The sequence below is a fragment of the Pseudopipra pipra genome, chromosome 1 (assembly GCF_036250125.1).
Source record: "Pseudopipra pipra isolate bDixPip1 chromosome 1, bDixPip1.hap1, whole genome shotgun sequence".
Taxonomy (NCBI): domain Eukaryota; kingdom Metazoa; phylum Chordata; class Aves; order Passeriformes; family Pipridae; genus Pseudopipra; species Pseudopipra pipra.
The window spans coordinates 53,701,286-53,728,698 of NC_087549.1; the positions used below are offsets into that span (position 1 = coordinate 53,701,286).

Genomic DNA, 27,413 nt, shown 5'->3' on the forward strand with positions numbered 1-27,413 from the left:
AGCAGCTCCCTCTGCACTGCACAAGCCCCTGCTAATTAAGGCAACACTGCTCAGTGTGTTTGCAAGAAAAGTTAATCCAGAATTATTGGCAGCCACAGCCCAGACTAAACTTGATTTTCTTGATTTACGTTCAGCCACTTGACAAATTTGTGAGGAGGAAGCAGCTAACTGTCCTCTTCAGAGAGGCTGGTTGGGTACACTGCTTTTTTTTGTTGTTGTTTTTCCATATCTTTGTTTTGATTCTAAAATCCTAACACTGTCAGATTCTGCAATTTTCGGCACAAAATATTAAGACCTTCTGAGGTAAGGGTAAACAAGGAAATTAATGCTCTAAAATAAAGGAGAGGTAAGGCCACTATAATGCACTTATTAATTGCGTGCTGCAACTAAACAAGAGTGGAATTTAAAAGTACACAGCACAAACAGGGAGTAAGAGAAAACATTTCCTGCAGAGGAGACAATTCTTTCACAGTCTGGTAGTGCCATTGTGAAGAGTCAGGTTAAGGATTTTTGGGGTTTGGTTGGTTGGTTGTTGTGTTTACTGTTGGTTTTATTTAGCAAGGAATGAAGAAATGCAGAATTCTGGCCTTTACTGTATAAGGACAGCTAGTCCTCAGCACTGGGTACAAACTGCCTATACCAAACAAGAAGTGTTGAGCTAAATTGAGGGAGGGAGAATAGAACATGCAAGGCACTAATACAGAATACATGTAAGATACAACCTAGAGCACACACGCAGAAATCAGTCACTGCTTTACCACGTTTGCAAGATTTAAGTTTTATAAAACAACTATTGCAATAAATCATTCTAAACTTTGACTCCAGTAATTAAGGAAATGAAGTTTCGTTTTTTCAGACTGCTTTCCTGTTTCTCCTTCATTCTACAACAAACTCAGTGGGGATAAACAGACGTGTTTAACAACTAAAAATGCCCAGTAAATATGCCCTAGATTGCTATATTTGCTGTTTCCCTTGCTCCTCTTCTCTGTAAAGCTAGGCAACAGAGATGGAAAAAGCTTCATCGTGAAGGAAAAGAAAATCCAAAATAATCATTTCCATAAACAACTTACTTCAAATAACTTGAGCAAAGGCTCTGATCTTGCAGACATTTTCCTTTGTCCTCCTACTGCTTTCCATTATGTTGCAATATACAGATGAAATCAATCACTAGTTATCTCCTTAAGCTGCCCTCTGACTTGTAAGCCTTAAAGGAGTTCTAGTCCAGCAGAGAAGCTTGGTTCATTTTCCTTCCCCACTTAACCCCCAACCACACTTCCCTATCTTCTCCTGGGATGGGGAGATGGGTGCTTAATTTTTGAAGACCTGAAATCTCCAACTAATGAATCCTTAGCATGCAGCAGACAACCAGAAGCAGATTATTAAGACAACTGCATTCAACTAAGCAGAGGAAAAAGCCCCATAGCTTTAGTTTAAGCAAACCAATATGAAACTCTCACAACCTCTGGGTTTGGCTGCTGTTTTTGGCATTTGTGAGCACAACCTTGTTACCCTAATTTAAGAGAGAAAGTTTTGTACGGGTCTGAATTCTATACCAAGAAAATATATATATAAAAAAAAAAGGCAAGCTTTGTTCAGAAAAGTACTGTTTTTATTGACTCAAACTGTATTTACACAACACATTCATATGTTCAATATTTTACAGAACTCTGTAAAAAACTGACTAGTAAAACTGCAGGAGCCAAACTGAGTTTAATTTAAGACACTGAACCATGAGTACATTTTAAGGTATTTAAGCAACTGTCCAGTTTCAGTGTCAACTTACATGGCAGTTGTCTGTAGACAAACTCTCTAAAATCAAAATGAGGTGAGGGGGAAAGAGTCAGATAGTTTTGCAAAGCTAGTATTTTGTAAGACCAGACTTTCACATTCAACAATGCATTTTGTATGATTCTGTTATATTTTTTTGAAACGGGTCACATACAGGTATAGTTTAGATAAATAATCAAAAAACCCTTTGATTTTTGTAAGCTTACAGACGTTTTAAAGAAAAGAGAGACCAGTGCCACAAAGTTTGTGCATGAATCCAAACTGTTTCAAAGTTTGAGAGGCTCAGTTCTGGCATTCCATTGCAGCTCAAATCCAGTGTATGCTTCTTCAGCTGGCAAATGAAGGATGATCATCTTTTACCAGTGAACTGATGATCTTGCATACATACATCGAAGCAGAACATCTTTATCACAAGAGATCACTCTTCCACTCATTCATAATACAGTTTGATTGAATAAATATTTCTTTGTTTTGAAGTACAAACTCGGTGAGTTTGCTTCTCTTCCAGGGTGCAAGTCAACTTCAGCACACAGTTAAAATGGCATCCCTCCTCTGATCTGCCTAGCAACCTGTTCATCTGTTGTCTCCTCTTTTTCTTTCTCACGCTCTTTATTCCAGTCTTTAAGGCCTTCTGGTAGTGAAGTATCCTCATCCAAACTTCCTGTACCTTCAACAAATTCTTCGTAAGTAGACTTTTCTGCAAACGGTCTTGGACCAAGCAAGTCTAGCATGTCGCTTTTATCAAGCACTTCCTTCTCCAGTAGTCGCAGGGCAACCTGAGATAACAACAACTTATGTCAGACATAGAATCACAGCACTGCTGAGTTGGAAGGGGCCCAAAAGGATCATGCAGTCCAACCCTTAGCACTGCACAGGACCATCCCCAAGAGTCACACTATGTGCCTGAGAGTACCATCCAAACACTTCTTGAACTCTGTCAGGCTTCCTGCTGTGACCACTTCCCTGGAGAGCCTGTTCCAGTGTCCAACCACCCTCTGGGTGAAGAACTGCTTTTGAATATCCAGCCTAAACCTCCCCTGACACAACTTCAGGCCATTCCCTCAGGTCCTGTCACTGGTCACCACAGAGAAGAGATCAGTGCCTGCCCTTTCTCTTCCCCTCAGAAAGTTGTAGACTGCAATGAGGTCTCTCCTCTGTCTCCTCTTCTCCAAGCTGAACAGACCAAGTGACCTCAAATACCTAAGCTGACTGTCCTCTTTGGAAGAATTTAAGGCAGTCTGGGACCAAATTTGGCACTGATTAATTTTGATAGAAAAAACAGGTTGTTCAGAGTTCACCAAATACGAGACTTTTTTTTTTCCCCATGAGCATTTAGGTAGCAAAAGTACAATTTTTTTAAAATCTTACTTTGACAAATATGAAAAGTGCCCTCCCTATGAGCTACAGTTGCTGCTATTGTTGCTTCAGAACAATTGTTGCTGCTGCCAAAAGGCTCTTGATGCAAGACATTAAGATATAGATGAAAACAAGCCTTCCCTTCTGATCAACCACGACAGTTCAATCAGGCTGCTGTTATGTACAAGCTAAACAGCACCATAAAATACCAATGTGCACAATACTCTACCAGGGGAGTTTGCAATCTTCTTGGATCAGCAAGTGCATTGTTCAGCACAAACCACGTTCAGTGATATTTTTTGGGATGGTGACCTACTACAACATCATTTACGGAACCCATACAAACTTGCCTTGTCAATAACTCTACCAGATGCCTAGCCTGGAAAATTATCCTTTTGCTTTATCAGGCTTTCTGGCATGGAGGAAGAGAATACACACAAGAATAGTCTCAGCTGCAGTGAGGGAGATAACAAGCAGCCAAAGGACAGGAAAGAAAAAAGACAGTAAGGTACTTTTTATTAACGTTCAAAAGGAATTCAGAGAGAGGAAGTTATAAGAATTTCCCTTCTTACAGAGCTTCTTTTAGCCTAATGAATTGGAAATCTGGAATTTTGTCTTTGGGTTTTTAAGTTTCATATTTGTCTAGCACATCTACTAAACCCTTCTTTAGCAGACAGACTCTTTCCTCCAACTTTCCAAATGAATATTGACCACATAAATCATGTTCATGAGAAGCTCAGGCAAGTTCCAACACAAAAGGAGGTTTCTATTTACCTGCGTCTTGTGACAAACTCTCACGATTACATCAATTGGTTTTTGAGCAAATTTCCTCATGTACTTTCATAGTCACTATTTTAAATCTGATTCGGTTCAATTCAGGGTTTGGCTTACTAGCTGGAACCCAGTGGCTAAAAATACTGTAATGCTCACCTTCTCCACTTCTGCTTTCTTCTCAGTAAGAAGATTTAATGTTCTTTCATAAGCAATGTTAATTAGTGACCGCACCTCTTCATCTATCAATCTGGCAGTTGCCTCGCTGTAAGGTTTCTCTAATACCATGTCTCCTTGACGAGGGAGGTCAAAGGAAATCTGCCCTACTTTTTCATTCATACCAAACTGAACAATCTGAAGAAAAAAAGAAAAACAAACAAACAAACAAAGGGGAGACAGTAAGATTTTAGGGTATGTTGATGTAAAATATGGTGAATAAAACCGAAAGGATGAAGTCATTCTGCTGTGACCCAATCTTTTCCTCTAAAACCAACCCTTCCCTGAAAACTCAAGTCCACCTAAGTTAATGTACCTTACTTGACTTTCACTTATTTCTTTTTATTGATTAAATTGAAAGAGACAAATATCACCATTTCAAGGTGGTTACTAGTGACATACGTAGTGCTTTGCTGTTTAAATAGTAAGATATTACACAAGAAACACTTCAGCCTTCATTAATCAGTAAAACTCTTTTTCTTTTACCAGAAATATAAGCGTTATTCCCATTGAAAATACTTCTGAAGTTTAGCATATTCCACTCACTCATAAAGATCAGTTGACTTAAGTACTAAAGTAGAGGGTCTTTAAGCTTTTGTCTTATCATGTACAAAACTCATATGCTATATTTCATCCCAAGACACTCCTCTACAAAGGGGAAAACAACTCTTATCTTGCTTGACTCATTACTGAATATTGACTTGTTCAGTTGCCAAATAGGGATGTTTTAAATTGCATTTTGCTCCAGCAAAGGCAGAAGCAAGTTCAAACTGCTATTTATTTATTCACTCCATGGCTACTATCAATTTGATGGTTACTAAAGCAGCACTTCTCAGTCTAGCAAGATTAATATAGGTACAACAAAGAACATTCAGAATTCAAAGAGATCTCAGCATTAAAACCAAGCATCTTAACCTGCTTCCTTAAGAGAAGTTTGATACGTTTTTTTTTTGTTAACATGAACAAAAGTCTACACTTAAACTTTTTTTAATTTAAAACTGAACAAGAGTCACTGAAGATCCCATAAAATTAACAGGACATCACTGCACATTTACTTCCAGAACTGGGGTAACAAGCAGCACACCAGAGACCAGGAAGAAGGTGGGATTTGGAGGTTGGGGATAAGTGTGCAGGGGAAGAGAAGCGTACTCCAAAATGTCAATTGCTCACCTTGTGAGTGTCTTATAAGATAACATCTTTTGTGCTGATGCAGGAAATGTAATAATGCACCTGTGTGTAGCGCACAGCTACACTTAGGTGAGTCACTGCATTGATAAGATTTCAAATTACGCATCTCCATTAGTTAGTATGATACAAACACAAACTGATGTCTTAATTTCCACAGCCTTAACTGACAGCAAACAGTGGTTTAATACAAGGTTTTCTGGATTTTAAGTGTGAACCCAAATTGGGTCTTCAAACTGTGCAACTGTAAATGTAGGATGAGATGATAAAATCTGAGCACTAAATTCCATTTTGAAAGTATAAAATTTCCACCTGTATTTGAATCCAGTTGAATCCAACTGCAACCTATATGTACCTGTGGGCAGATGTAGGACAGTAATCAAAGCCTAATGCACGGACTGCTGTGGTAAGACAAATAAAATACTTGAGTCATCAGCATAATGTTTATTTATCTAATATTTTCTGAAACTACGCTTTTTGATCAAATTACATCATATCAAATATTACTGGTAGGTAGTAGATAAAGAAAACAATATAGCAAAAAAAAAAAAAGTCTCACTTAAGCCCATACCTGAGCATATGCACTCTGGGTCACCTTCTTCAAGTCATCTTGGGCACCAGTTGTTATTCTTCCAAAGAAGATTTGCTCAGATACACGTCCTCCCAGAGTCATGCACATTCTGTCAAGTAGCTGCTCTTTGGTATAAAGATACTGTTCTTTGGGTAAATACTGAGCGTAACCCAGTCCTTTACCACGTGGGATAATAGATACCTACAATCAAAATTAACAGACTGCTAGAACTAAACAGTGTTAGAAAACAAAAAGCATTCTTCAGTTTGGCTTAATTTTTTATACCACAGCCTACACCATACTCACCCTTGAGGTTTAATTCAGATATTATTTCCATTTACAGTTTTGCCCCCATTGTGTTTTATCCTTAAAAGCCCTGGCTAGCTCTAAACTGGGATAACAACTACTAGAATATCTGGAAAAGAAAGGTAAAACCACTGTCATATCTTTTGTAAAAACTGTATGGGATTTTAAAAATACTCTAATTAAAATACACAATTCCTTGAGAGTTACATGTTGGGCATTATATATTCTGTATCAGACAGAATACAACAGCATTTCTCCATCTCTAGCATTCTGAACAGTTGAAGGAGTTTCCACATTGAATAATGCTTTTCCTTCCAGCAGTAAATTGTACAAGATTAATTTTAAACTTGAGATGAAATTAAAAACCCAGCTATGCAAAACTATGAATGTTAAAGCAAGTTTGGGAGATTGGGGTGATTTTTCCTTTATATTCAATCTGTCAAGCTGTGCATTCAAAAAAAAGGCAAAATAAAACTAAAATTCAGCCTTCAAATGATAATTTTTATACTTATATTCCTGAAGATAATTTTTATAGTTATATTTCAGGTTATATATGTAACCTGGTAAGACTAACTTAAACTGCTGATATATAGTGAAAGCCTTAGAGAAAAAGCAGCTATAAGGCAGGCAGATCCTCCTCATGGGAGGATCAGGTCTCTCACTTTCCAAGGACATTTATACTACATATTGTGTAACTGCCAAGTCAGAAAACAGTGAAGAAAGTTACAAGAAATGAACCAAAAAAGTACCCTAAAACTGACACACAATAATTTTGTGAGATTATATATTTTAATACCCTCTCATCATTAGGGGGTAAAAAAAAACCTACAAAAGAAAAAGATGTTGTCCGTGCTACTGTTAAATTACTGGTTTAAATTACTTTCCTTACCTTTAAGAGTGGGTCAGCATGTTCCAAAAACCACCCTGCAACTGCATGCCCTGCCTCGTGATATGCTACTGTCTTTTTCTCCTCTGGTTGGAGTACTTGAGTTTTCTTTTCCAAACCTTTACAAAATAAATTCAATTAATAGTTTCAGACACACCTTTCTCCTCTGAAATCCTTTACCTCATTTAGAAAGATGGTGAGCAATGCTTAGAGGCCATGTATATGACCTACTGAAAAAAATTTAAAAAACCCACCCCAACCTTGCAAGGTTTAGAAATTTACATCTTCCAGGTTTCAGTGTAACCTTGTCCTTGATTAGACTTTCTAGTTTGAAAGTAAGTTCTTAAGAGTATTCAAACATCTAAATAAAACATTTGCACTTTAAAAATCAAGTAGTTTTCTAGACTATTTCAGACTAGCAGCAGTCAAAAGCATCCCTAAATTCAAACAGGTTTTCCTCTGGCCATGTTGAAGAAATTAGAAAAGTGTCCTAATGAAATTTCTCTTTGTACCCCTTCCTCTACTATAGAAGTCAACAATATAGACAGGATACTTCTTTTCTAAATCTCAGGTGTTTTTAGTAAGGGAAAAAAAGCAATCTGGAAGACCAGCGGAAAGACTCAAAGCATGGCTTTCTGTGTATATATATATATATATATATATATATATATATATATATAAAAAGGAAGTTTCTTGTCCTGTTATAATTTTTGAGAAACAATGCGATTCACTTACCTCCAATAACTCTTTCAATTGCTTGCTCAAAATGCTTTTGGTTTATAGCATCTGAGAGATGCCTTGCAGCAATTAAAGCAGCTTCATTACAAACATTAGCAATATCAGCACCTAAAAGCAGAGAAGGCATGAATTACTGATAATTTTCAACAATTTTTGTCTGAGTTTAGCATAAAGATAACCTTACCTATAACTACTTTGCCATAAATTCTCACAGAGCTTGAAAAATAAACACAATGTGCTCTGAAACAGCTTAATTATTCAAGAGATATTTAAATACACATACTACGGTTGTACGGTTTAGGATTTTTCTCATAGGTAGACAGCCAGAAAATAGAGCTCATTACCAGTGGAGTACTTGTTTGATATATTCTACCTTCATTTTCTGTCTGCAAAAGACTATACTTAAACTAGCATATATTTATGTGCATAAATTTCCTACATGTGAATTCAGTATAGCTCAGCTATTGGGTTATCTCTAGAGGATATTCCTTCACATTACTGGTTTCAAGCCAACCACTTGTTAACACTATTTACAGTAACATTATTGAGATAACTTAGTTTCGACATTATCACTGCCAGAAACACTGACAATTAGATCTCAGAAAGCCAGTTTTATATAGACCAGGAAAACAGTGAAAAATTCAACTACTGGTCAACTCAAATTTTAAATTAACTACATTACAAGCCAGTAATAAGACTTCTCACATCCATTACTAATTCAAAGCAAGGTTACAGTATGTTTCCAGGGAGCAGTTTTTACATCCAGAAACAGAAATTCCCTTACAGAATATGCACACTAATTCCACAAAAACAAGTCTTCTCTACACTTTTCAAGAAGGCAACAAACAAATCAAAGGACAAATAAAGGAAGAACACACATGAGTGACAGCAGAAACCTCTCGATTGCTTTTACTGCTTTTACTTGCAAGAAATTGCCACTTGCTAAATTACCCTGATTGAAGCAGACAAAACTTAAGACCCTCAGAAATCTCCTACTTGCTCAAACAGGCAAAAAGAATTTCACACTGTACCAGTAAACACGATGAAACAGAATGCCATCCAGAAGATCAGGTGAAAGAAAACCAGAAGTAGTAGGGAAATAAAATATCTACAGTCTAACTGGTAAATTGAGAATAACAGCAGCATTAGGAGTTACTTACCAGAAAATCCAGGTGTAAGTGATGCGAGCTTTCTTGCTAGGTTATCTTTATTTAAGATACTGTCTAACTTCAGAGGTCTAAGGTGAACTTTGAAAATGGATGCTCTTCCTTTTATATCTGGGGGTCCTTTAAGATAAAAGACATATGATTTTACTTTTCATGTATATATATATTCAAATTGAATGTGTGCAAGTAAGTTACTTATATAAAAAGCTGGAGTGACTTCAGTGGTATTCCACAAACACAGAAGGACACAGCCATGCAGCTAAAACTTACCAATGTAAATCTGCCTGTCAAAGCGTCCTGGTCTCATTAGAGCAGGGTCTAAAATATCTGGCCTGTTAGTACCTGCCAAAATTACTACATTTGTGGTTGTATTAAATCCTGTTGAAGAAATGTAATAAAGAGAAAAATCTGTATAAATATAATTTCCATGAGTAAAGAAAAATAAGACAGTAATAAAAAGACTGCCCACTTTACAGGGTCATGTAAGAAGTTTGAACAAATGATCTTAGAGCTGAAAATATATCTATTTATTACAGCATTGTCCAGCTTTTCATAACAAGCAAGAAAATGGCCTTGGGCTCTGCTTTGTGAAGTACTATATCAAATCCTGCTTTATCTTCAAAATACAATAATAGATTAACTGCTCAGGAAATTGCAGAACCAGCATGGCTAGCTGTATTTTTTTACAGACAGACTGATCTCATGAGAAGAATTTTTTGGTCTATTCAACTATGACAAAGAGTTAGGAGATGTACAATGAGAATTTTTTTTTTTTCTGAATGAATTTTAGTAAAACACCAGGCTGCAGCAAAATGAGTCACCGTTCTTCATTTTAGGAAGCAAGGAAACAGAAACAATTTGGATTTAGGCCAGAATCCAAATCTTGGTTAACAGGTCTGAACAAGCACATTAGTTCTTTCCCATATACTTGTTATTATAATGTAATATTATACATTAAATACTTACCATCCATTTCTACTAAAAGCTGATTGAGTGTGTTCTCTTGTTCACTTTGTCCCCCAAAGTTGCCCCTTCCTCTCTTTCTTCCTACTGCATCTATTTCATCAATGAAGAGAATGCACGGGGCATTTTTACGAGCCAGAGCAAATAAGTCTCTAACCTTAACAGAAGAACAGAGTATGCATCAGATTGGTTTGTAACTGTTTAGAGCTGGGGGGTTGGTAGGAGGAGAAGAGGCACATCAGTAACAGGATCCTTACAATCCAGTACCATTCCCAAGACTCCAGCCAGCAACCAAGGCAATAAGTTACACTGTAGCTGCTGCTCAGCAAGAATCACCAATATGAAGGCCCACTGGCTGCCAAATCCTTTCTCAATCCATAAACTGAGAACATCAAACAACTTCGAAGTCTTAAGAAATTACTTTTCCTGCATAACTGAAATACATCTTCAGTGATAAAAGCCTCCAAACTTCAGAGATTTAAAGCTCTTTAACACACAGTATTGCAGACAGGACAGGAATGCTACCATGCAGTCATTGCTTATACTGAGGAAATAAAGTCTTTTTTTCTGTAGTTGGAACAGGGTGATGCAGCTCCTACATGTAGCTCTAGCTGAAGGCTTACTTACAAGCCACTACCACTGTACTTTAACAACGTGCTTTTACAAATACTGACTTTTAGCCCTCCTGCCTCTCCCTTACATGGGCTAAAAAAAAAAAAAAATAACTTAATTAACCTCCAAATGTTTATTTGGGAGTTAAATTTATTTCTAGAAATCTGGAAAAAATGGGTGAGACATGAATAAATAGCTGAAATTTTTTTTTAGACTTTCAGATTCTAAGTAAGATATTACCCATAAAATTCTACTGTGGTAGTTTCAGCATAATGTGACTTCTAGATGCAACATGCAATGCTGCTCTGCTTGCAAATATATCAGAAGGACTTCATTAAAACCAGTTCAGTGAGTCAACAGGTCTACAACTGAGGAATCAAACTGGAGCAAACAGGAACTGAAAAATTATGGAAGAATTTGGAACTGATTGAGAATTATATGCACCTCAGAGCTTTACTACTTTATACATTAGTGAGGCAATTAGAGAAGGCTTCTCTGATGAGAAACAACATACAGCATATTTAAAGAGATGGAAATTTTAGACAGTACACTCTACTACACCAAGTCAATCAAATTTTGAAAAAAGTACAACGAAGGAACATGATAAACCAGGAAAAAGTGTTAGATGCTCAAAGTGAGCTATCTTTTCATTGGAAAGAGATGGAAATCCAGAAACATACAACTGTTTTTCAGAAGGAAAAGAACTAGAAGTTTCCATAATGTATATACACTAAAAAAGCACCAAAGGAACCAGGGCTGTGTAAGCAGTTTTAACTCTAGCACATCCCAATTTAAAAATGATGAATTAATAGGAACTGAAACTAAAATACTCTCTCATGTTGTTTTCTACAGGTATCAGAAATCATCAACTGTGTTGAAACCTCAATTCACAGCCAAAGTCGTGCCAAATGATTTCACTGGGGAGTAAAGCTGATAATCATTTGCACAGACCAGTACAAAAGTTTAAGTCACTTTGCTTTGGGACACGTCAGGTACGTATTGACAACTAATGTCAATGTGGTCTGAGTATCACTATTATTTTAGGATACCTAATACTTTCCCAAATTTTTATTACAGTAAAATATCATCTGTAACTTGTTTATACCACTTAACATGTTTTTAATGAGCTACTTTAAGAGAGTTAAGGCAAAAGTGCACAAAAAGTATTAGACAGATATATTTTGTTATTTAAATCACTGGATCTCCAGAAACCCATCATTAATTCCATGACCCTCGGACTCCTATTTCAACCAGAAGTTTATTTGCGTGTTCTAGACAACTCTTTATAGCTAAGAGTTTGAAACTACAAAGAAAATAAAGTCCTTCAAAGAAACAGGAATGATTTAGAGCAGGAGGAAGCATTCCCATAGCAGTAGTTAAATGAGCTACGTATTTCTGGCCCAGCTAGTAAATTTACTTCAGAGCAGAGCTTGCAGAGTTCTGTTCTGTGTTCTTAAGCTTCTGAGAAGTGGTAAATCCTTAATGGCCTGCAACCAGATACTGAACTGCATTAGTTTCTTTTATGAAAGGTACTTCTATGATTGTTGTGTTTAGACAAGAATCTGGCATCACTTGTAAGCAATCTGCATAGAAGAAAGAACTTCAACTGTAATCAAATAGTTTGTCTCCCAAACTTGAAAACATCCTTTCAACAACCAATACCAAAAGAAAAGAGCAAGGCCAAAGACTTACTCGAGCTGGACCCACACCAACAAACATCTCCAAGAACTCTGAGCCATTGACTGTGATAAATGGTACATTAGCCTCTCCAGCTGTAGCTTTAGCTAGAAGTGTTTTCCCAGTACCTGGAGGACCTGTCAGAATTGCCCCCTGCAAGAGAAATGGGTATATTTTCCTCACGAAGAAAACAATCTTAAGCCTATGAAATATCTTAAACTTTAAGATCTACATATAACAATGTCGAGTCCAATGGCTTTTCTTCCACCACAGTCAAAATTATGCAAGGAAACAAATTGAAGATTAATACCTCATTTAAACAAGTAAAAGAAAAGAAACAGATGCAATATTGCTAGCTTAGATTTACAGGAACAGTGTTTTCTTTGATTGACATACTAAACAAGAAAAAAAAAAAAAGGTATGTCATCAGGTGGACTACCATGCCAAAAGGCAATTCTATAACAATATATACAAGAATGATGCTACACATGTATGTGACGTATCATTTCTGACTCATGTGAACAGATAAAGTATTCCACAAGACAAGTCTTCTGGCAGCACAGTGACACTGCTGGCACTTAATGCCTATTTATTTTTTTTCCAATTGTGACAAGAAAGAAGCTGGAAAGCATTGCATCCTAGTACAATTTAGAATACCAAGGACTACCAAAAGAATAAAGTCTTTATCTGCTAAGTCAATAATCCCTTACCTTTGGAATTTTTGCTCCCAGATCCTCGTATTGTTTAGGATTTTTCAGAAAGTTAACAAACTCCATTATCTCTAATTTGGCCTCCTCACAGCCAGCTACATCTTTGAATTTAACGTCTATTTCATCCTTAAGAACTTTGGCTGTGGTTTCACCAACACTGAAAAGTCCACCCATTCCACGTCCTCCCCGACCTAAGCCTGCAGGACCTCTTCTTAATGTGTACAGCAAAGAACCAATAATCAGGATTGTAGGCAGCAAACTCAGGAGAAATGACCTGTGAAGGAAAAAAAACCAAAGAAAAACACATATATCACAAAAATCCATTACTGCATATAACACATAAAAGATGTTAGTTCCACCGTAAACAAACACATTCAGGACTAATACTCGATTAACTCCTAATACTTTTATTTCTGCAGGGTTGTTCACACTGGGAAACAACCAAAATAAAATTGAGAAGAAATTGTTATAGTGACTGTTGCTTGTTTTTAAACCGAGCACATCAAGTGACATTGATGAGTTTTACAGAGAAAAATTGCATTACCTAATAAACAGAAGTATCTCATTTTTGCAAAGGTAAATTCACAGGACTAGTTATGCAATTGGTTATATTCTCAAAATAAGCTGTATTAGGTTGCATATAATCAGCATATGCTGCAACTTGAAGCAGAAATTTCTCTCTAAAATACATACTTGCTCTTCTTCCTTTAGGTCTTTCTCAATTTTTTTTACATTTTCTTCTTTCTATGTCTCCATTTTCCTTTTCAAGGCTACAGAGTTTTTTGGGGCTTCTGGTTTGCTGGGGTTTTTTTGTTCTGTTTTTTATTATTCACTGCCCATTATCTTTCACAGTGTGTCCTCCAGCTTTCTAGCACAGCTCTGTACAAGCCAAAAATCCTAACACAGTCCTCATTATCATAGTATCTGAGCACTGTACAGATTTTGTCTGTGGAAAGGAACAGCTTCAACAAACAGCTCACAAGAGGTTCTATCAACACTCAGCAAAAACAAAATGGGGAAAAGAAGCACAATCATAAGTGAGCATAGAATTTCTAAGCTTTACTGATAACCCACATTTCTGAGATAAAGAGGAAAAAAAATCTACATGAGTGCAATCTCTGGAGCTCTACTGCTGTGCTTGGCTGACTCGCTCTAGTATATGTCACTGGGAGGAAGGGCTTAAGTGAAGAAAGGAGTAACAGTAAACAAACATTTATGTAATAAGAAGCTATATTTAGAGTAAGAGGATATGGATTTCTTCATAGACAAAGTACTGAACAGCTTCTCTTACAATTAACACTCAAAAATAAACCCAAGCTGATTGTTACTCTGATAATACCACCACCTAAAGAAGTCTAGGGCACGTGTATTACAAACCTACTCTACTGTAAACACAACCACCTTTTTCTCAGAGACTCTCTTAAAGCAACTTCTTACCCATCGCTTTCTGTGGAGTAGACTACAGGCAATCTGTTCTCCACTTCTATTCCGAGATCTTGCTGCACAGTTTCAAGATTCCGTTCAAAAGTGTCCACACTACCGATATTAAACCAGACGTACTGTGAGAAAAAAAGCAGAGATCACCACAAAGTGCCCTACCTTATTCCAGCTTCTAATATGTACGCAAGAAATTATCAGACCAGATTCAGACCAAGTTTAAGCTGCCTGGTCAAATGTGTAATTGATGTAAGAGGCCCATAATAAATCTAAAGCCTACCAACCTGAATACACTGTGTATCATTACTTCTACAGAAATCACACCACCTGATAGTTTTGGGGCACTTCAAACAAACAGAAATCCAGGCATTTTCTCCAGAACAAACAGAAGGGAGCTATACAGTCAGAATAATACAGAGCACTGAACCTGGAAACACAGCAGTCATACAACTTATTGTTTCACCTGAAGGTCTCAGCCCTTCTGATTAAGAAAAGCAATTCTCTACTTTCAGAGTCTATACTAGCTTTAAAGTAAGCTGTCTTCACAAAAAAAAATCATGAAATTTATCATCCACCAGAAAAAAAAAATCCAGACGTTACTTTCAAAGTGTTGTTCGGTTTTTCAAGAAATCTCCCCTTCTGCCCTATGACCTGCCTGATTTGCCCCTACTTACATTAATATTGAAAAATTAAAAACAGATTAGTTCCGAGTATTAAGTGATTGAGAAACTAAGGCAACTGGTGGTATGTGGGCTAAAGAGTAGGCATACTAATAAGCCACACTGAAACCCACTGATTAAGTAACTACTGCAGATTTCACTTTATCCTGGAGAGACTTGCAGACCTTATTTCAGGAAGTCAGCTAAGAAACCTCCATCACCTACACAACCTGATAAACTTCTCTGATGATTCTTCTAAATTTTCAACATTGTCTATCAGATATTTATTTATCTACTTTTAATAGGTCCCTGCCACTGGGTATTATTCTTTGGAGAATTTTTGCCTGCATTACTTTAACCCTCCCTAGGAAAAGTGATACTAGAAAAGCAACTCCCTGAAATAAGTACTTTGGAGACAAAAATTAAACATTTCTCTTTGTGTTCTCAAATAACTGGCTAAAAACAGTCTGGAGTAGAAAAGATCTAAAAGTATGTACAGTTAAGTCTGGGATTTTCTTGAGCAGATGGAAAACAGCAGCTAAAACTACAGAACCTTCAGCAGAGTTTCTCACTCTTCCTGTTTACATGTCTGTATTAAGAGCATGGTGCTGGAAAGGAACCAGTTGCCATAGTTTTAAGGTATCTATGGCAAAACAACTGGTAAAGTGAAAAACACACAATGTAGGATAATGTAACAATAAGGCAGAAAACATATTTTAGATTGAGATACTATTAATGCTCCAGATCAAGCTTTTCATATCAAACTTTACCTAAAAAGACTGTTTTGCTGTTTCTAGTGTCTCATGTATATGTACTAAAAGCGTTTACCCATTCATGAGGAGACTTCCCAGGAACAAAGATAACTCTCACAAAGCGCTTGTTCACCACTTCAAGTCTGTCCACCTGTAGGAGGAAAGAACAAAACTTGTGTGAAGAGCTCACAGTCACTGCACTTCCATCACAGCTAAGAGCTACAGATACCACAAGCGAATCTTTCTGTTTTCCAGTAAGGAGAATAAAATTAATCTTGTACATCAGGATGGTTCCACAATCTACTGTTTGCCATTAGGAATCACGTATGTAATCAGGAAGAAAGGAATACGGGCATATTAAAATTTAGATTGAAAGACTGATCTCACAGCCTTTTTTCAAGAAAAAACCCAATGCATGCCTCAGCAAAAATCACAGTTACAGTGAAATAGTTAAACAATACTTAACTATTTCAGTAGTCATACACTAAAAGCAATAAATTATATGACTCCAAACTCTTACAGCAGCTTCCAAAACAGACCAAACTGAACAGAATGAAGGAAAGCTTAACTTTGCTCTTACAATTGTTTACCCCAATATAAAAAAAGACTTCCTGTGCTACCATACTAAACACAATTAGCATCAGTTAGATAAAGAAGTATTTAGCTGAGGTAACACCATATAAACTAAACCCAAAAACTAAACCGGCTTTGCAGGTATATACTATAAAGTTCTTTTTCAGAAGTCTCCTCAAATGGTTAGTTTCTTGAATTTGACAGGGTCTCTTCAGAAGACAGCTGAAGACTTTTCCACTTTTTCTTTCCATAAAATAACTGGCTTCAGCATCTTAAAAGCATTTATAATTAGCAATGGTTCTAGAATTTGGGCCTGAATTGCACACAGATTAGTAAGGTTATTCCCTGAACTTGCTATGTGTGGCCGTTTCCAGTAGAACTAAAGCAAAACATGAGCTAGGAAGTCACTGTATATAGAACTAACCTGACTTCATGCAACACTGCCTGAACATCTTTGTTTTGAAAAGCTTGTAACCCCAGTAGTGTGGGCTTCTCCCCATCACTATGGCAACCAAGAGCATTTGATAGCTACACATTTAGTTTATCTGAACATCCAGACTACATCTTACAAAGACACGAGAAACTTGGTTTTGTGCAACAGCCTACTTTTACAATGCTTTTCTGCAACAGGGCTTCAGGCTTTGTTCACTCTAACAGCTGAACTAATCTTTTTACCGAGCTAAGTGTCCTACTGCTTCACAACAAATACAATCAGTAAGGTTTTTTTCACAACACGTACACATAATCATCAATTAAAAACAGGACTGACTGTAAGACACAGTCTAGGCAGAAGGGGAGAAGCACACAGAGCAGTTCTGCACAGATCAGTAAGATCAAGAAAGGTAAGAAACACCCTGTTTAGCAGTTTACCAAAGTAATGGAGGGGTAGGAAGCATGCTGTTAACAGAAAATCCCAGCTTTGAAACCTAGAGGAAGGAGGAAGCAAGCCAATGCTTTCCTAACCTGTAGGGGAAGGTACAAGCTGGGAGGGAACAAAGCAAAGGACTAGTGGCTCCTGAAGTGGAAAAAGCCTGTGTAAGACACGATCTCCTGAGCTTCAGGGCATCACCAACCTATTACTCCAAGTGTGGAAAGCTGCCATGTTCTACAGAGAGATAGGACACCGATGATAAAATTGATTGCTCCAGTAGTGGCTCCAGGTAAGAAGAAATAGGAGAGGTGAAAACAAAGAGAGGAGGCTATTTTACAACATAGTTAGACTAATTTACTGTCCTTGAAGGGATGCCGATTTATTGTCCTTGAAGGGATTCTTCCATTCCCCACCCTCGCCTTTCTGTTCACAATGCTGCTTCTCAGATTCCCTGAGGAACTGATTTCAGGCACGAAACAAGCAGAAAACCTTTTCGTTCAAGGGACAGGCTCATGGAAGTGCTTAAGGTAAGCAGTAAGCTTCTTCTAAAGGCAGCTGCCATGCCTGTTTAAGCCATTAGGTCAGCTTACCTGTACTACAAAACCATACCCTGAGAGAGTGCTGCTACACTGCACCTTCAAACCAGCATCCACATGAGCTACCCAACAAAGAAATTTTGTCCTGAGCTGCTCCCTCTCCTCCCTTGAAATTACATCAACCTTCACACATCCATCCAGAACATCTGATCAGGGAACTGATTAAAATAAAAGCTAATCCCTTTCTCCCTCAAAAGTTACTCTTGAGCCAGTTCTCGCTCCACAGACACATGAACACAAGCGTAAGTGGGGAGGCAGAAATGAGCATTTTCAGCACACTGATTTTTTGTATTGATTTCCCTCACTACTCACCACTCCTTTTGAAAGGTAGTTGTTGACAAAGTCTTTCCATGTGATTTCTCTCCCAGGGACCCTGAAGAAGAAGTAGTATACAACCATTGTCCAAAAAAATGAACTTCCCACTACATACATCCGAAACTCCCTGACATCCCATGGAATGTCACCCTAGGAAATGGAGAGGGGAAAAAAGAGTTTTAGAGTCTGTAATACAGTAAGTAGGTAACAAACAGGTTCTAGTATCTCCTGGCTTCTACTCCCTGCCCTCCAGGTTGCCACAGAGAATGTCAAACAAAGGTTTACTTTGTTGTATGAACACACTTCAGTAACTTCAGATACAACTGAGGAATTACACTAGTAGAAAATCTTTAAGTGTTTTACAAACAGTAATTGAACAGTTTTGATCTGTGAAGTACTGGTTTTAGAAAAAAATTTGCCATCCATGACATGACCTTTAAGCCTCCATTCTAAAACAATTATTCTTGCTCTCCGGGACTACATGCAATACTGAAAAAAAAAAAAAAAGGAAAAAAACTTACAGGAAAAATCCAAGAAGGAGGAAAAATATCATGTGCCCCAAGTAAAATCAGAAAAATATTTTTATATCCCTGTAGTGTCAGATTCTATCATCTTTGTGCTACAGCTAATGGCAATAAATTTCAGAAAGAAACTCATAAGTACTCCATTAAGGTCTGAACAAGTAAGAGCAAACTACATTTAAATAGCATTGTGTGGTCAGACAGTTTTACAAATTGACACTGTAAAACAAAACACAAAGCCTTTTAAGGCCTGGGGCTCCTCTATAAGAATACTGACTACTAGCAACGACACTCACATAGCTTAAAATTCCATTAACGTTTCTGAACCAGAGGCAGATTCCTCTGGAATCATACAGAAAACAGTTATTTATCAAAGGCACTGAGTAGGGAGCCACCTAGAGCCAGGTACCACGAAATACCAGGCACAGGAGGCTTAAGGAAGATTTAGGCAATCAAAATATGGCCTTAAAAAGCAGAAAACATGCAAGGTTATTTCATGGAGATAAGACAGTAACATAAAGATATTTTAAAGTCAAAACCTTCTGTAATCTGGTCCACCAGTTAGTGTCTTCTTTCTTGCCACCTTTTTTTCCACCACTGCCACCTCCTCCACTACTACTCCCACTAGGCTGTCGGGCACTAGCCTGCTTTGCTTCTAACAAAAAAATAAAGAAACATTAAAAAATTACCTTTTCATCTTATATCAATCTCACACTATTTTTTGTTAGTTTTAATATTAAGGAGTTGTTCTGAAAAATGTCTGCAATGCTACAATAATTAGGTGATGTGAGAAACAGCATTTTCCATAGAAAAGCAAATAGATAGATGTCTGTCTGCCACTTGATGGACTATCTCACACAGTTATAACCAGAAGAGAGGTCTATTAACTGATGGCACTTGGACATCCAGAACTGAAGAGCTGTTCTGGATCCTCACCCAGTGTGACAATTCTGGCTATTCCATACAACAAAATGGGTATTTTAGCTGGCTCAGGAAAAGCTGAGAGCTACACACAGAGAGAATTTCTGAATGCATGGCTAATGTCAACTAATAGGAAACAGTAAAACAAGAATTTAAGGGCATCATTCCAACTGAAGCATGAGAGAAAATAAATACTATTCCAGAAGATATTTATTTTGCTTTCGTATCATGTATAATAAAAACACATCAATTTGCACTTTTAAACTAATCTGGTACAGAAACATCTTCCCTGAAAATTTAAGAAAAAACTCAAAACCCACAGTTGTTACTCCAAAATCTAATTTAATGAATACATGCTCCACAAAGAACTGAAGTCAAGCAGCTTTTTGTACCTTTTGTTTCTGCAGGTGCACCTTTAGTTCCATTAGCTTTCTTCCCATCAGGAAAATATTTTTCAAATCCTATTAAGAAAGAGTTAAGGAGCTCATAATTGTTTTTTATTTCACAATTCTGTCATTGTACTTCAGTAGTCACAACCTGAATGTATACAACGGCAAAGAAGCTAGCAACATACAGACTGCAAAAATAGCTTTGTTCCTGTCTTTTTGTTGAAAAGCTCTACCAGGTGCCCAGAAATAAATTTACTACTGTTGACAAGAAAATATCACATGTATTTAATAACCTGAAGTAAAGCTACCTTTTTAACCAGAGACAGACAAGCTTACTTCAACAGAAAATTGCATTGCATAGCATGAAGTTAAGCAAACCCCTTACTCTTTAATAGCTCCTAAAAATCCCATAAATCAATGTTCTATCTTAAGATTAATGGCTGGTTAGAAGAACTTACTTCCCCACAGACAATAAACCTGAATAGCACACATGTACAGTCCTCAGCAAGGAATGCAGTCTGCTTCATTTCACTTATCAAAGCTATAATCACCTTTGGGAGGTTGAGAGAAAAGCCTTCTGCAAGCAGCGATTACACTTGCCAAGATAGTACTTCTGTCAGCAGTAACTCCAGGGGTAACTTTTTCACAGAGCTGAAAGATGAAAAGAAACATAAAGCAACAAAGAAGGTGCTGCAAAAACCTTCAAGCTTTCTAGTAGTCCTTAAATGCAGCTAGTCAGAGAGTACTTTACAACTGGAACTTTACAAGAGCCTTCACCATAACTGCTGTGGGCCACAGTGTAAGACAATGGAAAAAGAAGTTAATTGAGTAATTTCTACACCAAATAAATTTTTATTCTCATTGTTAAGAATAGAATTTCATCTTGCATACAAACAAAACCTTCTTTATTAAAAGAGAAAAATCAAGCAGGAAACACTACAAGCTATGAACATTAAATACACATTGATTCCGTGGGAAATATTTCATAATACCAGCTGAATGACACTTAAGGGCAACACTAACTGTGACTGTACAATACTGAATCATGTTTTGTTAAAGAATTGCATCTTTTTTCAAATAGTTAAGAACTTCTAACTTCTGAATATGAAAGATCTGCTTGAATCCAAAGCAAAGGGATGTGGCAGACAAGAAACCAACACAGAGGAGGAATCTCAGTTCAAAAAGAAGACTTAAAGCCCTGAGTAGGTAAACATCCAGTTATAAAAACACAACAAACCCAAGCCTTGTTCTAAGGCTAATTGTTTACTGTTATTCATCATTTAAGTATGACCAGGGAAATTTAAAGAAACTTACTAGTTCTTAAGAAACTTTTGGTATCATAACTGAATACTTAAAAACAGAGTAAACTGCAATTTTATTAAAGAGAAATCATACTTGATTTCTTCAAGAAGGACATATTTTAAATAAAATACCAACTTGTCCCCTTCATAAGGCTTTCCCAACACTTCTAAGAAACAAAATATTATGCGTGCCAAGATTTCCCCATAGACTTTCTGCCTCCATTCCCTTCCACCCCATAAAGGCACTCAGTCTGCTGTTCTTTTTGACCAGAGGCTATTTACCTTAAGAGCCAGAGAAATACTAAAATGCAAGAAACAAATGCCACCAACTGAAAAACAGGTCCTGAAAACGTGACTCAAAGTATCCTTGCAAGATAGCAAACATCCATCTAGGACTAACACCTCTGGGACTACATCTGTGAAGGAAAGCTCCATGTTATAGTCAAGGTACAATGGTTGTAAACAAAATCTATTTTTGCATATTAAAGAAACTTGCAGAATGCTGGATTGCATGCTAAAAGTACCCCAGGAATACAGATGTACCATTAACTGAATGGTAACTCTCCTCAAGTGTTCTTTATGGGAGCTTCCCCTCCACTCCTGATTAAATGATGAAATACGAGACTTATTTCAAGCAGCCATGTAGTTCCACCTGCTGGAACCAAGAGGAATACCAAAACGTTCTTATCGCTTGCTTTTGCTGTAGACTGAGCTAAGAATTCTTGGACTGCTTGATCAAGCCATTAATTTTGTGCCACTGCATGTCTCTGAATAAAATCTGATCATGAAAACCCAAGAGGAAATTTTACTGATCATGAAAAGCAGGTGCAGTGTAGATAGTCTGGAGAGCAGCTCACGTAGAGAACAGCTACTAGGTTCAATACATTATGACCTCCAGCACAGGCAATTGCATCTGTGCTTCCCAGAAGAGGCTTTAGGACAATGGTATGCATCCATGTGTGCAATAAAATAAAAACAGCTTGCCACAGACCATCTGTAGTTCAAATACAGACAGGCAGTGAATGTTGCAGCAACCGATGAAACTCCAAGAAACATCCTAGTTATACTGGCTTTTCTTCTATGTCAGTCTCCTACAACACCCAAAAATTAGGGAGTTAATTCTTCTGCAAACTCAGAGTACTTTTTATTTGTAAAGAGAAACCTTTACTCCAACTAAAATAAAGAAACTGCTCATGTTTAGAAGAAAAGTTTAAGTAAGCCAAACCAAACCCAACTGCCTGGCTTGGTTAAACCAGCATGGGTTTCCTACAGCATTAAGTTATAGTTTCACTGAAGGAGAGAGAAGGGTAAGCAAATGGAGCTTTGAGGAAGACCTGAATTACAGGACTGGCTTGTTGCTAGATTGTCTCTATAGATCCTAAATTCCATTAATAAATGTGCAGTCACCTGTCAAGTTAATATGCAGAGAGCTGAGTGCTTTAAAGTTGTTTTGTGAGAAAAGGGAACACCTGATTTCATGGCATATTCAGTAAGTCACCTGACTGCCTCCAGAAGAGATGTCTAAGAAGGGATCTCATTAATGTCTGTTGTAAGTATCTGAGGGGAGGGTGCCAAGAGGATGCAGCCAGGCTCTTCTTGATGGTGCCCAGCAATAGGACGAGAGGCAACGGGCAGGAACTGATGCACAGGAAGTTCCACTTGAACATGAGTAAGAACTTCTTTACTGTGCGAGTGACTGAACACTGGAACAGAGCCCAGAGAGGTTCCGGAGTCTCCCTCGCTGGAGATACTCAAGAACTCTGTAAAACATCAGCACAAAAACTGATCATATTGATCCTGACACGGGGCCTGTCCCTGGGTTGTCTGGCAGTGGGAATGCCACAGCAGGCTTAGCTGATATAAGAACACCCACCGCCTAAACATCAAAGGGAAAGCAAACACAGCACATTTTGAGTGGATGCCGTTTCAGACTGTCTACTGGGAAACTCTGCTCAGCTTCTCTCAGTCAGAGATAAAAACTGTCACAGCATATAAAGCAAAAAAAACCTATTTATTTTCTTTCAGGCAAACCTTGTGATACCTTGCTACAAATCAAGACCTTTTTTTTAAATATAAATTCTAAATAAGCAAAGTACACAAAAGTCAGTTTTACAGTTAAAATAACCCATAAAATGTTACTACACCAGAGTGTAACATAAACCCAAGATCATAAGCAAAACTACAAGTCTACAAACCTCTGTAAGCATATTCCATTTTTTAAAAACTGAGGCTACCCAAAACAAGATCAGAAAATCTACTTGCTTAGCTATGCAAGCAGAAGACAAAGAATCCATTAATTCTAGAAAGTTACAACCTTACAGTTTTATCCATAAACAAATTCCAAGTCAAAGTAAAATTAAGCTAAAAGTCTTAATTATCTAACACCTATCAAAATATTACATAAAAGCATATTGGGGGGAAGGGGGACAGACACAACAAAAAGCTGGTAAAGAAATTCAGCTTAATGCAAGTTACTTTTTACAAGGGCAGACAATGATAGGAAAAGGGGGAATGTTTTTAAACTAGAAGAGCAGAGATTTAGATTAGATGCTGGGAAGAAATTCTTTACTCAGAGGGTGGTGAAGCACTGGAACAGGCTGCCCAGAGAAGCTGTGGATGCCCCATCCCTGTAACTGTTCAAGGCCATGTTGGACGGGGCTCCTAGCAATCTGGTCTAGTAAGTGGCATCCCTGCCCAGGGCAGGGGGGTTGGGACTAGATGATCTTTAAGGTCCTCTCCAGCCTTTCTTATGATTCCAAGCTGCTAACTTTTTTTAAAAGAAAGATCAATTAAAAAAAGTAACAGCTTCTATGAAAATAAAGTTCCTTGTTTTGCTGCCTACACACACAGCCAGATGCTAGAATTAATACAAAGTCCCCTTCCTAAATTCAATTCCAAATAAAAACTCATTAAATTTTATTGAAAGAAATAAGAATTAGCTTCCTGAGAGATTAGCAGCACTGCTGACAGTGTTTAATTTATTGCTGTAATGATGTTCAGCTCTGACCAAAAAAACCCACAAATTCAACATTAAAACTGAACCACATATTCGTACTGGGGACTACGTTATTAACATCCTTCTGTGTAGTCATCTCACAATTACCACTATCCTGGTGATAACCTCCACACCTACAAACGCCTGATTGTTTGCCACTCTATGGCAAAACAAAGCAACCCTCCCAAGATGCCATTGGAAGATGCTGGAATTAAGCATCTCCCTTTTCCCAAGCAGCAGCACAGGCCTGTCGTTCCTCCAGTATGTTAGGGCTGTCAACAAGGGTAATGCACATCTTGTACTAGCAAACATAAAGGCCATTTTAGTAAGAATGAACACCGAGCCATCACGATTTACCAGTTAATTTACCAGTTAATCCCAGAACAGTAGGTTGAGATCCACAGCACTGTGCAATCAAGCAGCCACTAGCCTCCTCTTTTCCAACAGTGCCAACCCAAACAAACCGCTCAGAGTCATCAACCTTCAACATTTCAGTCTCTCACACAGCCACAAACCCACCTCACACGAATCATCACCCTGAGAAAGCAACGGAGGAACTTTTGAGTTAGCACTTGGGAAGTGAGAACCATCCTCTGAGAAGACAGGCTGAGAAAACTGGGGCTGTTCAGCCTGGAGAAGGTTGCGTGGAGATCTCACAGCAACCTTCCAGTATCTGAAGGGGGCCTACAGGGAGGCTGGAGAGGGACTCTTCATCAGGAACTGTAGTGACAGGACAAGGAGTAATGGGTACAAATTGAAAAAGGGGACATTTAGGTTAGATATTAGGAACAAATTCTATACTGTAACGGTGGTGAGATACTGGAACAGGTTGCCCAGAGAAGGGTTGTGGATGCCCCAACCCTGGCAATGTTCAAGACCATGCTGGATGGGGCTCTGAGCAACCTGGTCTAGTGGGAGGTATCCCTGCCCACTGCAGCGGGAAGTTGGAATGAGATGATCTTTAAGGTCCCTTCCAACTCCTAACACTTTATGATCCTATGAATACCGGAGGGATGCAGCAGCAGGAGCTCTGGGGTGCCGCTGCATATTCCTTCAGCAAGAGGACCCAAGAGCCCGCGGTGCCCGCAGGTTGTCCCGCACGGACCCGGTGCCGCTACCGGCTCGGGGTGCACCACGCTCACGCTCACGCCCACCCACCTTCCGGCCCTGGCTCCCCGCCGCTCGAAGGGCCAGTAGCGAGCAGGCCGGGGGCCGCCTCTGCCGAACAGGATGAGGACAAGCCAGGGAGGGCCGCGGGGCGCAGTGAGGAGCCCCCAGTCCCGGGCAGCGGGGTGCCCCTCCCCGCGCCGGGGCCGCCCGCTGCCGCCGCCACGGCAACCGCGGCCCTCCCCCGCCACCCGCGCTCGCTGCTCACCTGCGCCAGGCAGGGCCGCCCCCTGCCCAGCAGGCCCCTCCCGCAGAGCAGCTGGTGCAGCGGGCCCGTGGGCAACCCGCGGCGGCGGCCGCCCCCCGCCAGCAGCAGGTACCGGTGCGCCATGGCCGCCCCTTGTCACCGCCGGGCCGCGGGCCCTGACGTCATCGCGCCGCCCGGGCACTTCCGCCGCGTCCGAAGGGCGACCCCGAGCCCCGCCCCCTGGGAGACCACGCCCTTCGGGGCGGAGCGAATTATACGTCATTGTCGCCACGCCCACCGCCGTCACCAGCCTGAACCCCGCCCCCCCCGGGGCTGGGCCGGCGCTTGTCACAGAGTCGGTCACAGAGTCACGGAACTAATTGGGGTGGAAAAGAGCTCCGAGACATCGAGTCCGATCTGTGACTGGAACACCACCATGTCAACTAGACTGTGGCACTAAGTCCCACGTCCTGTCTCTCCTTAAACACCTCCGGGGACAATGACTCCACCACCTCCCTGGGCAGCCCATTCCAATGCCCAAGCACTCTTTCTGTAAATAAATTCTCCCTAATGTCCAACTCTTCCCTGGTGCAGCTTAAGGCTATGTCCTCTCGTTCTGTGGCTGGTTGCCTGGGAGAAGAGACCGATCCCCACCTGGCTACAACCTCCTTCCAAGTAGTTGTAGAGTGATACGGCCACCTGAGCCTTCTCTCCAGCCTAAACAACCCAGCTCCTCAGCCACTCCTCATAGGACTTGTGCTCCAGAATCTTCACCAGCTTCGTTGCTCTTCTCTTGGCCTGATTCACCACCTCAATGTCCTTCCTGAACTGAGGGGCCCAGAACTGAATACAGTATTTGAGGTGTAGCCTCACCAATGACAAGCACAGGGGGGCAATCACTTACCTTGTTCTGCTGGTCACACTATTTCTGATACAAACCAAGATGCCATTGGCCTCCTTGGCCACCTGGGCACACTGCTGGCTCATGTTCAGCTGCTCTCAACCAGCACTCCCAGGTCCTTTTCCACTGGCCCGCTTTCCAACCACTCTGTCCCTAGCCTGCAGTGCTGCCTGGGGTTATTGTGGCCAAAGGGTAGGACCCAACACTTGGCATTGTTGAACCTCATGCCATTGGCCTCGGTCCATCTATCCAGCTTGTCCAGATCCCTTTGCTGAGTCAAGGGCAGGGGTGACGTGGCAGGGCACAGCCCAGCCCAGCCCAGCCTGGCTGGCGCCGCTCAGCAGGGCGGGTTCCCCCACTGCTGGGGCCAGTTTACCCTGTGACAGTGTCCTGGTGATGGGAAGTAGAAAAACTTGTGTCCTGTTTTTCCCCCACTATGTAGGGCATTTCATATTGACGTGTTCGCTGTAGAATTACTCTGTGCAAAGTCCTCCAGGTGAACTCAGGCATTTGGCGTCATCGCTGTTGAGGAAACATTCCAGTCTGACCATTCACGACACTGTGGCAGCCACACTTCCAAGGCCACTGTTACTGCTGGGACTGAGCCCGTTCACAGTGGGCAGCTCCAGTGAGCCCACGGCTGCCCCACTTGATTCTCCACACATCCCATCATATCCAGTCAGACCAGATTTCCTTACCAGTTTGACCCTAGGTTTCCCTCAACAGTCTCAGGTGTCTAGTTCCATAAAGCAAGTTATTCATGGCGCAGTAACACTGAAACAACCCGAGCTGGTGCATCTGAGGATGGACCCCCAACAAAGAAACGCCTGGGCTTTTATCTCCTCACAGACCTAGCTGCCCACAAGTCTCTCTTCCTCCTGGT

At 39.6% G+C, this 27,413-nt stretch overlaps 1 protein-coding gene across 2 annotated transcripts; it reads right to left on the bottom strand.

Annotated features, from left to right (window-relative positions):
• Positions 1-1,587: 1,587 nt before the first annotated feature.
• Positions 1,588-25,871, bottom strand: AFG3L2 (AFG3 like matrix AAA peptidase subunit 2). Of its 2 annotated transcripts, none has more exons than XM_064657080.1 (17): positions 25,651-25,871; positions 20,531-20,630; positions 19,983-20,051; positions 19,209-19,324; positions 18,146-18,298; positions 15,870-15,944; positions 14,383-14,504; positions 12,946-13,219; positions 12,251-12,388; positions 9,950-10,103; positions 9,254-9,361; positions 8,978-9,103; positions 7,815-7,925; positions 7,083-7,198; positions 5,888-6,088; positions 4,075-4,269; positions 1,588-2,564 (listed from the first exon to the last, which is right to left on the bottom strand). In XM_064657080.1, the coding sequence occupies exons 1-17, from the start codon at positions 25,771-25,773 to the stop codon at positions 2,322-2,324; spliced, it is 2,424 nt and encodes an 807-aa protein (XP_064513150.1). In that variant the 5' UTR covers positions 25,774-25,871; the 3' UTR covers positions 1,588-2,321. The 2 variants fall into 2 exon arrangements, with proteins under 2 accessions (XP_064513150.1, XP_064513157.1); XM_064657087.1 differs by lacking the exon at positions 25,651-25,871 and adding an exon at positions 21,563-21,730.
• Positions 25,872-27,413: the final 1,542 nt, after the last annotated feature.

What these genes read in the sequence shown, in the direction of transcription:
- AFG3L2 (XM_064657087.1), bottom strand. Translation starts at nt 21,715, where the DNA reads ATGGAGCTTTCCTTCACAGATGTAGTCCCAGAGGTGTTAGTCCTAGAT. An exon ending in TGCACCTGCAGAAACAAAAG is followed by an intron (nt 19,325 to 19,982) that starts GTACAAAAAGCT and finishes TTTTTTTGTTAG; the next exon opens with AAGCAAAGCAGGCTAGTGCC. An exon ending in GGAAGTCTCCTCATGAATGG is followed by an intron (nt 14,505 to 15,869) that starts GTAAACGCTTTT and finishes TTTTTCTCACAG; the next exon opens with TACGTCTGGTTTAATATCGG.